A 15,010-nucleotide genomic window follows, 5' to 3' on the forward strand; every position below is an offset into this window, starting at 1 on the left:
GTCTACGTGGCATCCAAGTGTAGGATGCACGTGACATTATGGCTCATCACCCATTCTATATACACTTAGCACTATAATCCATACCAATGTATTTATAAATCATACACATGATATTTACGATGAGCACTCCACGTATTCTCACACCCAATACATAATATTACATAAAAACCCTTGGAATCCTTTATGTGAAACAAGATGATTGGAGCCAAATCATCATTGGAGCCAAATCATCATTAAGCCGTTGAAGAAGAGCCGCCAAGATGCCGTGAGCTTCTCGGCCCGACTGGTGGTCTTCTTCGATCCTTAGTCGCCACTGCCGCCTTGTCCTCTGGTTTGCCTGCAGCCGCCTTGCCCCCTCTGGTACAGCCAACAACACCAAGTCATGCAGCCGACAGGGTTTTTCCCCTTGCTCATCATGCGCCGGCTCCTGCCTTCCTCTGGTTCAGCTGACCGGGAATGTTAGCTGGAGAAAATGTGTGAAAAGACCTACAAAGGAGAATATCAACTCTTCAACTTACAAGGTATGCAATATGCATTGAGAGCACATAGAGAAGCAGTTTGTGATTGTCACGATGAGCAACAGCAGACGGCAGGATGCTTTCTAAGTGAACATAAAAAGAAAGCAGTGAATAGCACAGCGAATCATTGACGTTGTAGAAGCAGCGAACAACACAATGAATAGCAGAAAGCTCAAGAAGAGCTGGCTATGGCGGTGGTTGCAAAGAGAGCAACCAGTGACTCGGAAGAGGAAGATGACCTCGTGGTGCGGGTCCCATGTGCAGGTTGTTCCCAAAAAGAACGCTGATGCGCGTGTAGAGAAAAAGGTGGCCGCATTCTTTTCTTGGCGAGTACAGTCTAGAGGAGAATCTCTGAAACGTCAAGTTGGATGCTTTTGGAAAACCTTAATGAATCAAGGGTTTGTTCACACACACTCCATTTATAAAACCTTGGTCACATGCTTGAAAATGGTGCTTTGTAGTCATCTTCCAAACCTAGTCCACACACATGAGAATGTATCGCCCTAAGGGCAAATATCGGCTTGCAAAATAAAGCCATGGATTTTTTTTTTTTGGGGGTGACAACTTGGATTTTGTGGGTACCCTGCCCGACTACGGTCAAAATGGAAGTTGTAAAACATTTCACCCATGTACTTAGGGGTAACCGTACCCGAGCCTGTGTGCTCAAAACGAGATGTGTATTCACCCATTGGTATGAGGGTTGCCTTGTCCGAGCTCACTGAGAAGCTCAAAATGGATGTCGTGATGTGTGCATGAGCGATACACATGTGAGGTGCATGCGTATGGGTTGGTTCCCACCCGAACTTCTATGTTCAAATCGGACTCAGTGGTTCCACTGGAGCAAGTGGGCTCAAAATGGATTTCGGTGTCTAAGATGGTAGACACGTGCATACACGTTCATTGGCTAGCACTCCAATTCCGCATTGAGGGGGAGTGTTGAGAGACGCATTGCATTTGGCAATGCTACAATGGTGTTATGGGTGATGGGTGAGTTGTGGAACACCTCGATTAAGAGGGGGTGTTGAGAGATGTAATCGTGGTGTTGTGTGTATGTGGGAAAGCACCCTAGAGGTACAAGATATTGAGGCAAGATAAGAATGCCACATATGATATTGTATGGTGTGTGAGTGTTGACCAAAAGAGTGGAAAAGGGAGTGCCACATGGATGATGATGATGTGTAAAGTGGGATAAGGCTAGAAAGCCTATATCATTGTATGGTTCATTGAGATATGCAATAGAATGGAGATCTTGTGTTGAGTGTGCAATCTCTTTCACCATTCAGTACTTTTTCATTTTGTTGGGATGACAGAGGATACCCCATACAGGTACTCCGATTTGTCTCATAGGCCGAGTTCGGTCTTTTGGAAGACGTTAATAAAATCTTTCTTTCTTTCTTTCTTTCTCTCTCTACTCATGGAGTTTTTAGTGTGGTATAACCCACCTTAATCTTATGTTTAATCTTGTGTCTATCACCATGATCAATCCCATTTTAGGATTGTTAACATAAACACATCTATAATAACATCCATGTGATCTTATCAATATATATACCATCCCAAGAGCATTCATCATCATTGCTAGACATGTCTTCATGGGAGAATGCATCATATGATATTTCATCACAACTTCCATAGTGAGTGATCATCACAAAATCATGAAAACATACAGTATCTTGCTCCCTGTCTTTGTCAAAATCTAATGAAATGAAAGAAAATAACAAAGCTAAAATGCTAGAGCTGATCCGTGTACAAAGAGAATAGGCTCGCATATCATCCTAGGATATCCCGCATGGGCTTTGTGGGCCAAAGCCATGGCCCATGGGCTGTCCCCCATGGCCCAAGTGTAGAGCAGCATGGTAAACCTATGGCCGTGCACTCTACACATGCATCTACATGCTTCATTAGGTGCCTTGCATCTGCCTACAAGCCTATCAATGCCCTGAATACCTATCACATCATTCCAGAGGGTGACTCATAGTACGGACTGGCACTGCTTCATGTGTGGAACTTGGCACATGTGACCAAGACCATGTATGGGACTTGTACACCTGACCCTGGACATTGAAAGTGGATCCGTGGCTAACTCATCCTAGACTTGGGCTTACGAGGGACTAGTTACCACTCTAGGTCATGCACGTGCTGTACAGATATGTCCACGTGGTATCCAGTTCTTGTCAAGCCACACCGCTTCATGTGTCCCTCGGTCTTGAAACTTCATGAGGAATTGTCTTTCTTTTCAACATGAGCCATGTTTAAAACGATGCAAGAGGATCTGTTCTGGAATCATAACTTCAGGTTCGTCTACTATGTCTAGTTCTTGTTCATCGTAGACATCTGAGAGAGGAGGTCCAATATAAGGCTTCAACCAACAAACATGGAAAACATAATGCATGGTCCTATTGGGAGGTAGCTTCAGCTTCATAGAAACCTCATTGATCTTCTTTAGAATGGGAAAGGGGCTCCCAAATGATAACTTTGGGCATCGCTTGCCCACCTCTTTCAACCTTTGCTTCATTATTTGTAGATATACCCAATCTCCTTCGAGAAGATCACATCTCTTCTATCCTTGTTGGCTTGGTGAGTATAGGCCTCCTGTGCTTAGTCAACCTATCTTTCACAGACTCCAAAATCTCTTGTTAAGACTCCGCGAACCGGTTAGCTTCAAGCATTGAGAATGACATCCTGGTCAAAAAGACTAGAACGGTCTTCCAAATGTTTCCAATAGTTGAAGAGAAAGAGTCATTCAACACAGCTTGAACTAAAGGCAAATAATGTTCCCACTTATCTTGTTGGTCGTGAACATAACACTTCAGCACGTCCAATACCAATTGATTGTAAATCTCCATGTGGCCGTCTTTCTTTGGGTGGAATGCATTGTAAAAATTCAACTTAGTATCTAAGTCATCAAATAATGCTCTCCAGAAATGACTAGTAAACTTGCCATCTTGATTCGAAACAATGATCCTAGGTATGCCACCTATGGGGTACCAATGCCTGATAAACAACCTAGCAACATCTTTAGCAATAATGTTAGCTGTGCAAGGAATAAGCATAACAAACTTGCTAAAAACGATCAACAATCGTCAAACACAGTGCGTATTACGCTTATCCAGATTGGGAGGTAGGTTTGTCACAAAATCCATCAAGATATCCTGTAAAGGTCGTTTGGGAATAGGTAAAGGTTGTAACAACCCTATCTTCTTCCCACAAGGAGCTTTCACTTTTTGACAAACCAAATGATGCTGCACATGAGCGAACACATCTCGTCTCATTCTGGGCCAATGTCAACTTTGATTTGATCCACTCTGCCTTGGTAGCCATGAAGACCCTTGTTCGCCAATAAGTAAAGTTGATTTGTCCTCTGACATGCCCTCGCAACTAGAGATGCCACTATTCAAACCATTCATGTGGCCTACCCAGGTGTGCCAAGGGTGGTCATGACCTTCCAGTAGGCAAACAAGTTGTCCATTTGTTGGTTCACCAGACAGACTTCGATGATATAAAAGAGTGTGTCAAGGGTGTTATGGGAGCGTCCTTGGAAGATGAAGACCCTTACATAGGTTGGAGAGCTGTTGCTCATGGATGGGCAAGGACACTTCTGGATCCTTCCCATCGACATCAATGGCCTCTTCCTATGTGGTTGGTTGCGGCACCTCATTGAGGTTGGGCCCCTTGTGGAATGGTTCGATGATTAGGGACTCGTGGATTTGGGTGATGAGGTGGTTAAGGTGAGGGAGAAGCTCGAGAATGGGAGAAGGGGAGGGGGGATATGGATGTAGCTGGTAGCCCTGTGGATGATGATGCATGAGGATTGGTGGCAAGGCTTTCGATGGGGTGTTAGTTTAGAAAGGGCCGAGTGGTTGGTGGGGTGATGTCAGGTCCCCAGTGTCGGCTTCGGGTCCTCCTCCTTCGGATCTTCTTTTGTCATCCATGCAGCTAGGAGAGCGTGGTTTTTGTTGCCTTTTGGATCTTCATCCCTTGAAGGCTTGCCCTCAACTGCTTGCCGTCTAAGGAGCCTTCAAGGTCATCTTCTTTATTTGCAGGTTTGTGGCTTCTGACAAAGGGCTAGGCCTCCTATGCCTCATCATTGGAGGGGTCTGGCAATAAAGAGGATGGCAATTTATTTATCCAAGAGACTGACTACATAGCCGTGTGACATTTGGGAGTACAACCTGATAGTATCTCCTAAACAATCACTACATATGGAGAGAGCACATGGCCGCACTAAGAGAAGTCCGCATCGATCCAAGGTTCATGCCGATCAAAAGAAGATGGTCCTGGCACAAGTTCTTGCAAATGGAAGGCAAGGAGCCTGTTTACAACTTTCCTTACATTGAAGGTGCCACGCCATTCTTCACCACCATAGAGATGCAACTCCGCATCAAAAATTTAAATGATCTCTACGACCCAAACAGACCCGACCCAACCATAGTTGCCACATGCCGCTTCTTCAAGATTATTATCCTCATCCTTGAGGAGGTGCCCAAGGACCAATGGACAAGTAAAGAATGCTTGGTCTTCGATCTCAATGGAGGTCCAAATTTTTGCCAACAGCTAAATCCCTATGGCATGGACAAATACTTCCACAGCCACAGGGTGATCACCTTTGAGGATATGCCAAATACCGTGTTTTGGAAACCCTTTGACATTGTGCAACAATTGGCAAGTAGGTGGATTTTCCGCAAGCCCTTCATCACTTCTTCTACGAGACTAGCAGTGTCTTTGGCACCAATGCAGGCTGGTAAGTCTCACTGCCATGCCAGTCTACCACTTCCCTTTTGTTTGTGTTCTTCTCCATGTGAAAACTCCAACTCTCTACTTTCTTCGACTCTTATTTCTGCTTCCTTCAACATTTATCTTTCATCTTGGTTTTGGGAAATCAAAGTCATAAAGCTTTTGCGGCACCCCACTTTCAGTTGACGAGGGTTTTGTACCAAGTCCTCATAGTCCATGCACAATGCCTGCATTACTCACAAGGGCTTTGCACTTCACAAGTACATCTTGCATACATAGTCACTCACAATAGGTAGCACCTGCACCAAGCCTCATCATCAACTTCCATCCAACTACATCTCTAGATGGGGGGCCATGGTGGAGGAAAATGTGGCCTATGGTACAACCCATTGCTTGGATCCTCTTCAATTGTACATGAATTGCCAAAGATCTTCAAAGAAAACTACTACTTGCGGTTTGTCCATTGGATCTTCCATGTCTAAAAACCTCACCACCAAAGGTGCAACACACAACGAAGTAGCCCCGTCTCTAGTACCACCATGAGATTTGGGAATCATCCCTTGTTGGGTCAAACCATTCTGGATCACCATGGGTCATTGCCAATGAAATGAAGGTGATCTTGGTGCATGAATCCACAAAGCAATTTTTTTTTCTTTGCACGGGCCCAACCAACTCACAATCCTGGAGATGAGGCCTCACATCAAGCATTTTTATGTCCACATGACACCACATGGAGCCTCAGCATGCTTCCTAACTCAACGGCCAACCAAAGTCTATCTTCAATAAGTCCCGAACCACGTGGATTGGTCTCTTCACTGACTACATCTTTGGCCATCCACATCTCTATGGAACCGGCAGCATCTTCACCACCCAAGCTTGGTGATGCGAGGATGTGGTTACCATTAGGAAGAGGGATATGTTAACCACTTCGCCGGCTAACATGGTTTTGCCCGCCTGTCCTACTGTAAGCACTTTGTCATCTTACCTGCATGTAATGGAAGCCCATTCCTTGTAAGACGGCGTTGGAATGAAGGGGCCTTGCCTTGAGCTTAATGTCAAATAAGGAAGTTACAAACTTCATTTACATACTTGCTTAAGACTAGAATTAGTGGCCATGGACCTTTTTAAAGTTTTGTTCAGCCTAATGTGAAAGCTAGCCATTTGTATATATGTCATTTTCGACACTAAGCATTACACATTCATTCCCTTACAATAGAATACTTGTGAGCTCTCCCTCTTCTCTACTCTCTTACTTGCTTGTGTTTTGTTAGTTTCTTGCATAGCTTGATGGTTGCTTGCATGATTAGGATTGAGTGTAGGTTTCTCCCTCTCATGAGCTTCTCCTCTACGCATCTCTCGTGAGAGAGAATCACTACAAGGGCTATCCTCTTCTTGTCTCCATCTAGGCAAAGAGAGCTCTTCCTTCACTCCCATAGCCATGGAATCTCCTCGGTGTGACAACAAAGAGAGGATGTGAAAGGGCTAGCACACCCACAAGGGAAGTTGCATTTTTGGCTCTACGACGAAGTACGAAATGACACTTGTTTCAGTATAGGCTAAGGTAAGCTCTTGCCTTGAACAATATTTCTTTGTGAAAGTTGGACACATGATAAAGAAAAATGTGCACAACATTCTTGTATCCTCGTGCAAAGGCACATGTTTTTTCGCCATTGATTTGTGAGCGATTGTAGTGACATGAGAGTTTATTATGAGGTATATATGTCAAGATGTACTTTTTATTGACCCTAATAACATTGTGCAGGATATTATACTTTTCCTAGAAGTTTCGTAAATGTTTCATACAAGGGGGGGAGGGGGGGGGTTGTTTTACAAGGGCCAAAAATACTAGATATTGCTACTACAGCTTCAAGAGCATATACAACACTTTGATACACTCAAAAACTCCCTGGTATGCACTTGAGAATTTGCATACATGTATACAACCTGAGTCCTGAGTCCTAAGTCTTGACTGCTGAGTATTGACTCCCATTCAGACCTATCACCTATCACCTATCAGTGTCAAGGATGAAGCATAGTTGTTGAAAGACTATCAAGTGACTTTTGGACTTGTCACCTGTGGTTTGCACTAGTCAAGACAAGTTACAACAATTTAAATGAAGCCAGTTACCATGCATGATTCATGAATGGTGATGCATGCCCTCAGACAATATTCAAAACAAACTTCAGAGTGTCAAAGTCGAAAGACCAATACATCAAATGATATATGCCATATGGCATATCATATATGCTTTGAAGATTGAAATCAAAGAGTCAAATAGCTAGCAATCCCAGAGACTAGTAGCTACTAGCAATGTAAAAGACTCAATCATCAATGACTGAGTGATCAAAGAAAATAAATGTGTGATACAAAATGATAGAAATAGATGTCCATGATCCAAGAATTCACGGCTCATGATCACGACTCAGGAGTCGGGACCAAGCCCCAAGGATCTGCATCCTCTAGGTCTTCAATATCCTCCATGTCCGAATCGTTGGACTCCTTTGATGTCTCTGACTCAATGCCAGAAGAGGAGGATGCCTGATGGCTCTCATCTGGATCATCTTGAAGCTTTGCAACCACGTTGGTCTCTGCTACTGCACTGGTGTCCTTTGAGTCGGTGCTATCATCTCCTCATAGAGCATGGCATAGATGTCGCGCTCATCCTAAGGAATCTCAGGAACATCCTTCACCTTCTCGATGTCGATTTTGTCCACGTTTACCTGACGTGGCTCGATGGGCTTACCTCTCTGCTCAATGAGATAGAGGTCGCAATGACTATACCAACTGTTCCAATTGAGCAGTGCTGAGCAGTTTGCTTCTCTTCTTTGTACGGAAAGGGCCCAGGTACTCCAATTCCTCTCTCAAGGATCCAAGCTGCAATCCTGTGAGAGAGCTCTAATGGCAAGGCATTTCTACCATTAAGAAGACAAGAAACACTACAAGTATCATATATGCAATATGTATTATGTTATATGTAATCACAGTTCACAAGTTTTAGACTCACCAAATGAGGAGTGCTAAGCCCATATTTCTCCCACCAAGAGACAAGCTGAGTCTCTCTCATAACAGCTGCTGTTGCCCAACCAAAAGCATGGCTACCATTGTGAAAAATCAAGAGCTCATCCTCTAGCTGTCTCAAAAGATTAACATCGCCTCTTGTCCATCGATTGATGTGCTCATGCCATCCCTCTTCAATCTCCTCGTTGTTGTATTGGTCTCATTGCACCACCAAAGGTGCAGTATATGGGCAACTGCATGGATTGGTTTATGGAACCGATCCCATTGAACCTCTCGAATGTCCTGGACCCTAAAAAACAGCCTTGGTATGATTCTTAAAAGGGAAAAAACAGCCATGGTTGCATATTATTAACTTCAAAGTTGATAATGTCATGACAAGATAGTGCATCGGTTAAGTGCTTCACCGATCTTGTCCATGAACTCATATAAGAGTCCAAGAGTGCTGCCCTCCATGTCAGTGATGCATAGCACACTGTACAAAGGCTGAATTGCCTTCACTAGATTCTCGGTCTCTGCCCACCATGCATCATTCATCACTGACTGTGTAAATGCCACTGCTTTGGGCTGGTTACGATCCTCCCAAACTTGCCACTCTCTAGAGACAACAGTATGCAAGAGCCCATGGTGTACTCTGACCAACCTCTCAACTACAATGAACATGTATGCAAATCTGGTCTTTGATGGCTTGAGAAGATCCAAATCACTATTAGCCCGATACATTGCAAGAACCTTGGGCCTCTTTGTGACAAATTTCACTATGCTACTGCAAGATGTGTTAAAGATTTGACTGACCCACCCAATTTTGGCAACATCCTCAATGAGCAAATCCAAGCTATGGAGTCCATACAATCTGTGGAAACTCATCCATGAGCATCCTACCCATAGATACACAACTAGACCCATTATCTGTGACAACCTGCACAATGTTATCTGGACCAATCTCCAAATGAACTCTCCTGTGACAAGTGTGGTAGGTACAGATGCATCTATGGCTCTCAAGCACATGGTGCCCTTGCATGAAGACACGAGAATGTTATAAAAATTCCTCTTCGGCACATCTGTCCACCCATCACACAAAAGAGTGCAACCATACTTCACCCATGTGGCTTTCGAAGGCTCCATCTCTTGCTTCACATGCAATGTCCCCCTTCTCAACTCTTTGGTACACAAGGACTCATAACTGGGTCCCTCCCACTCATGCCCTATGTGGCTGTTTGCTTTAATTGCTTTCTTCCAACGAGGGGTGCGTACCATGGTAAATGACAAAGCACATTGTATGAAGAGCTTTGTCAACTCCCTAGTAGCTTCATTCATAGCCTACTTCTGTAGACCTGCTCTTATGTTTGCTCTTCGTAGGGAGCCTCTGGCAGGCAAGGCGGTCCTGTGGGCTCATGGAGCTGAGGCTTGAGCTACATCCAATGTTACCAGATACACTTTGACTTGGAAAATCAGTTGTCTGCCCATGTCATCCCCACTAGTCCTAGCTCTCTTGGATACATCGGCAGTATCCTCCTCATCGTGTGGGTGTTCGGGGTGAAATCCTCTCTATGCTTCCTCCTGTTTCCTCCATGCGTGTAAGGAATCATAAACCTTCTTGGGAACATTCTTGCATGAGGAAACCCCTTCCCCTTTCAAACCCAATAAGTGTGCCTTCACACGGGTTACACTGCCACAGCACGAAACGTGCACTTCCATTTCTTCAATCCTGATTTCTCATAGCTTGACAACTTTGTGACAGGCTCCCATGTAGCATCCTTGGCACGAGGCATGTTCCTCAACGCTAATGTATGCTGATTTTTGGGAGAGATTGGAGTAGCCTGGCACAAAAAGCCCTAATTTCAAAATCTGTTTTTTTCCCAAAAAAATCAACAAAAGCAGGATGTATAGATTGTGGCTACCTCAAACATGCATGTAGGAAGTCCCATGGGCATGGAGATGCATGTCAGGGGGCCAGAAATCTGAAAAACGAGCTTCGCAGGTTGATGCGTTTCATGCACAGAAGCTTGCAGCCATCGTTTTTTCGTTTGTAGTATGATATGTGGGTCGCTATCAGAGCCTTATCTTATAACATGGAAAAAAACGTTTTTCAAAAACTGCCAGGAAATTTCATAGCTACTATGGATCATGGGACTGGATGGCATAGATGGACCGAGATGAGCCAAAGTATGTGAGATTTGCTCATATGGTCTTAAGAGACACTTGGTGGATTGATGTGGATAGTCTTGTGAAGGCACTTCAGTCCACTTACAATGTTTTTTGGCTCACTCAATAAAAAGGCAATGTGATTAGACTCCTTTATGAGTTCATTAACAAGTTTGGGGAAGCTCTGTATTTTTGTTCTTCAGAGAGGTACTTAATAAGTCACTTGGTTTAGCTAGAAGCCAGAGCCTGCTAGCAGCTAGTATCTAGGATCTGCTGAACAGCTTGAGTACTATTTTCTCTCAATTGTACTCATTTGATATTGTCACATTTGTGGTATTTTGTATTGCAGTACATTGTACATTGTTAAACGTATACAATATACAATGTTGGGACTACATTCATTAACCACTTTGATCGTTAACATTTGTGCACCATGCTTTTGGGATTTGTCATGGCCCATTGCCCATGCATATTTGTTGGGGATTGTTTGTGTTTTCATGATTCATCAGTCATGAGTCATGAATCATGAACTTTTGATTGAGTCTTTTGCATCTACATATTTCATGGTCTTTGGCTACATATTTTATGGTCTTTGACTAATAATACATATTTCATGGTATCTGCAGCACTTTTGGACCCAAGTTAATGTTGGTATGCCAGAAAACAGCATTTTTTTAAAACATGTAGCAGGCAAAAACATGCATTTTATATCCCCTTCACTGTATGAAACATTTCAGAGAGGTAAGAAATGTACGAATTGTTTTTGTTGAGCACGCTGCGTACAAGGTGTTTCCCTTTCAGAAACGTCTGGCCACACGCTTAATGGGGCGCTCTTGGTTATTTTATGTAATAAACATGAACAAGCTCAATTCATTAGAGAATTCTTAGCACAAGCAAGCACTAAGGCATGAGGCTGAGCATGCTGTACATTGTTCAATGCTCTGGCTATGTGATTCGCGATATTCAGCGGTACTCCGGCCCCAAACTTGTTCCCTCCCTCCCCTGGTTTAACCTTGGGGGGGTGTTACCACTCTCTCTAGTTGAACAAATCTGTAGTTCACATAGCAGATGCTTCCTTTTTTTTTTTTTTTTTTTTTTTGTGCCTGTCTATATTGAAACCGTGCTATGTCCTGATACAGGTGGTGGTACCATTGATGGAATGGGAGGCTACAACTTTTAGTAGGCCAGTGCTTGTATTGATACTACTTGGCTCATTGGCACTCTTGCCTATTTTTCTCATCCCAACTATACCATCCATGTGGCTTGCGGGGATGATTTTTGGCTATGGTTTAGGATTCCTCATCATAATGGCAGGAACATTGATGGGAACCTCTTTACCGTTCTTCATAGCCCGATGGCTTTTCCATGCAAGAATTCAGGTGTTGTGTATAGCTGTTTGTTTGTTTCATAGAATCAAATGCCAATGCCCTCTTTAGCTGCATGTAACTTTGTTCTCAAACTGATTCCTTTTTTTTTTTTTTGGGATGGTTTGTAGATGTGGATACAAAAATGGCCAAAATGGGCAGCCTTAATCAAATCAGCAGATCAAGGAGGCTGGCTTCAACAGTTTCGAGTTCTATTAATTCTTAGAGTTTCACCGATACCATACCCATTATTCAACTATGCTATTGCTACCACGAATGTCAAGTATGGCCCATATTTTTGCAGCTCGAGTGTCATCTTGTTTCCAGAAGCCTTTATCACTATCTACAGGTGTCTTTTGAATCCCTTTCTCCCATTTCTATAGAGGCTTTGTTGGGATGAGCTCAACTGTGAAATACATTCCTAGGTTTTGATGCATGAGACACCTGGAATTTGTTGTGTGGTTTCTGCATTGAGACAACCCACGGTTTAGCAGGCAGTCTCGTAGTTGTTGGTCAGTCACAAACCCCTGGGACAAGTAGAGGGCAGAACCTCTGTCTGCTGGGGGGTTTCCTGTGAGAAACCGCTTTCAGTGAGTATTGCTGACTGTGCATTACCATAGCCATGGTACATGAGATAAACCAATTGAGGTGTATGCGGCATGTATACCGTGCTAAATGCGATATACATTTTGGATTTTCTGAAGAGATTAGGATAGGGGTTGCATTTGAACGACTCTTTAATGGTTGTTTATGACAAGAAATGATTCATCTTTTTGAAGCTTTGATAGCTGTTGGTTTATTGTGGATTTTCTAACGATATACCGCCTGTTACAGTGGCAGGCTGCTCAAAACGTTGGCTGATCTGAAGAGCTCAACGCAGCACATGACTACATTTGAAATTGCTTGCAATGTGTTGGGCTTTTGCATGGCTGCGTGTGTGACCATATTAGCCACCATCTATGGAAAAAAAGCACTGCGGGAACTCGAAATCAAAGAACAGGCTGAGAAAGGCGAAGCGGCAGAGGAGGAGATGAATGGTTCCCCAACAATCCAACTGCCAATTATGAGAGAGGGGGGCTTGTGAGCATTGTGGAGGTTCCTTGGGCTGCATCAAAGACCAATCCTCCTTTGTTCCAAGGGGTGCTTAACTCAGTTTCCATCACTTGGGCGCTTGGCAAAAAAATGTATTGAAAGGAGTAGAGTATATGTGGTAGAAGAAGGAGTAGACACAGACAGTGGTGGGGAATGAGGAAATAGGGTCAATCACGGGAAAGGCTGTGCACAAGAGAGACTCAAAGATGGGAGGCTAGCTTCTATCGAGGTGGTTGATTGTATAACAACATAGTGTAGGAATCGGTGACACACAGAGAGAGTCCCAAAAAAACCCACCAAATATATCAACTCCCACTATATTACCTGCATTAGCTTATAACATAATCTTGCTAGCTACCGTCTTGAATTAATTCATTGGGTGGTCTGTTGAATTTAAATTTAATTAATGGTTTAATCCATTAATTAGGAGGCAATATCCTCTGCACGATGTGAGAAAGCTTAAGTTGACAGTCTCAATGCTAAAAATTAGCACATCTATTTAGCCAAGATGAAGGCTTGCTTCTATAAATAGCACATTAATTAGTTTAATCTCATTTTTACCTTACGAGTCACTATGGTAGTGTAGTACAAAGTGGTAGAACTTGAGTTCCCAAATTCCCACTTGAGTTCAAACCTTATCAATCTCATCTTTTCATGTTTCACTATAAGTGCATGATGTGACCCTAGGGATTAAATCTCCCATGGAACTGGGTGCTAAACAATTTGAGCTCCCATTTTTTTGGTAGATAATTTAAACCATCTCTCATTAGTAGCATGCCTCTCGGATCTCAGCTTCCTCTCAAGGGCGCACACAGAAGTTGTTCTCTAAGACACTAGCAGCAGCAACACTACCAACAAACTGCACAAATCACTTCAGCACCACCTCCCTCTCTCCTTCACCACCACTTCATAAAAAAGAAGGGAATTTTTTTATAGCTATGAGCACATTTGTACACATGCCCCCCTTGATTTGTTGGAAGAGCCATCCTCCTTAGCTACCATGTGGACTGGGTATTATCCCATATGTTGTATAAGGGTTGGAAAACCCTTAGTATAAGGGTCAAAAGATCCTTATGCCTCCCTCATCCCTCCATAAACCTTCACGGTTGAGTGGGCTCTATGGGGGGGTAGCTAGCTGGGCCATTCTGTGCGCACTCTTGCTCTCTTAGAATCTACATAACTATATTGCCATATGTACATCAACCTTCCTCTTATCAACATGTAAATCCTCATATGCTTTCCTCACCAAAGACCAGGCCAAACTTGAAAAGAGGTAAGAGTTCATAATAAACACCTACTTACGTATGAGAAATACACCCAAGCACTACACCTGTGCACCTTCTCACGTATGAGAAATACTCCCCTACACCTATGCACTATGACTATACCCAATGATTCTTTATTAGTGGTTCTATAAGGCCATAGAGCAAAAGGTAACCATTGATCCCAATCTCTCTTCTTCTCTTGGGTGAGCTTAGAGATGATTCCACATAGAATGCCATTGGTCTTTTCAACCAGACCATGACATTAAGGATAATATGGTGAAGAAAACCTATGTTGCACCTTGAGCTGAGGCATCAAACCTTCCAAAACATTTCATCTAAATCTTGTCCCTCGATCAAAAAGGATTTCCAATGGGCAACCAAAACAAGTACATATTTTTGTTGCACCTTGAGGCATTAAACCTTCCAAAACATTCCTTCTAAATCTTCTCCCTTGATCAAAAAAGGATTTCCAATGCGAGTGCATATTTTTGTTTTAAATAACTTAATCATTATCTCCTCTTTACCATTTGAGGTAGCTTTGGACTACCCACTTGGTGGCATAATCCGTGGCTACAACAAGAACATGTACCTTCCCTAAAGAAGATCTAGGCAAGGGAGCAATGAAATCAAGTCCCTACTTCTCAAAGGGACAAATAGGACCACTCCGTAACATACACCATCCTAAACATTGACATAAATGATAAGATTTATATCAAAGCATAACATCCTTATGCATAACAGGCCAATAGTATCCTGCAAGTGAATTCTTCCTTAGTATGGCTTCTTGGGCATAATGACCTTCGCAAAGACCCTCATGACAAGCTTCCGTAATGTTCCTACTTCCTCTTGATTGACTAACCTTCTCAAAACACCATT

The 15,010-nt window shown here is 43.2% G+C and overlaps 1 protein-coding gene across 2 annotated transcripts in view; it reads left to right on the top strand.

Annotated features, from left to right (window-relative positions):
* The window catches only part of LOC147609213 (Golgi apparatus membrane protein tvp38-like), a 47,718-nt gene extending 34,288 nt beyond the window's left edge, over positions 1 to 13,430 (top strand). For both annotated transcript variants that reach the window (XM_086787886.1, XM_086787887.1), the window contains exons 3-5: positions 11,553 to 11,792; positions 11,909 to 12,126; positions 12,612 to 13,430. In XM_086787886.1, coding sequence (XP_086644012.1) covers positions 11,553 to 11,792; positions 11,909 to 12,126; positions 12,612 to 12,861 — 708 coding nt within the window. In that variant the 3' untranslated portion in view covers positions 12,862 to 13,430. The remainder of the gene's footprint in view (positions 1 to 11,552; positions 11,793 to 11,908; positions 12,127 to 12,611) is intronic.
* Positions 13,431 to 15,010: the final 1,580 nt, after the last annotated feature.

This window comes from Cibotium barometz, chromosome 51 (genome assembly GCF_041138505.1).
Source record: "Cibotium barometz isolate CiBa-2024 chromosome 51, ASM4113850v1, whole genome shotgun sequence".
In the NCBI taxonomy this organism is placed as follows: domain Eukaryota; kingdom Viridiplantae; phylum Streptophyta; class Polypodiopsida; order Cyatheales; family Cibotiaceae; genus Cibotium; species Cibotium barometz.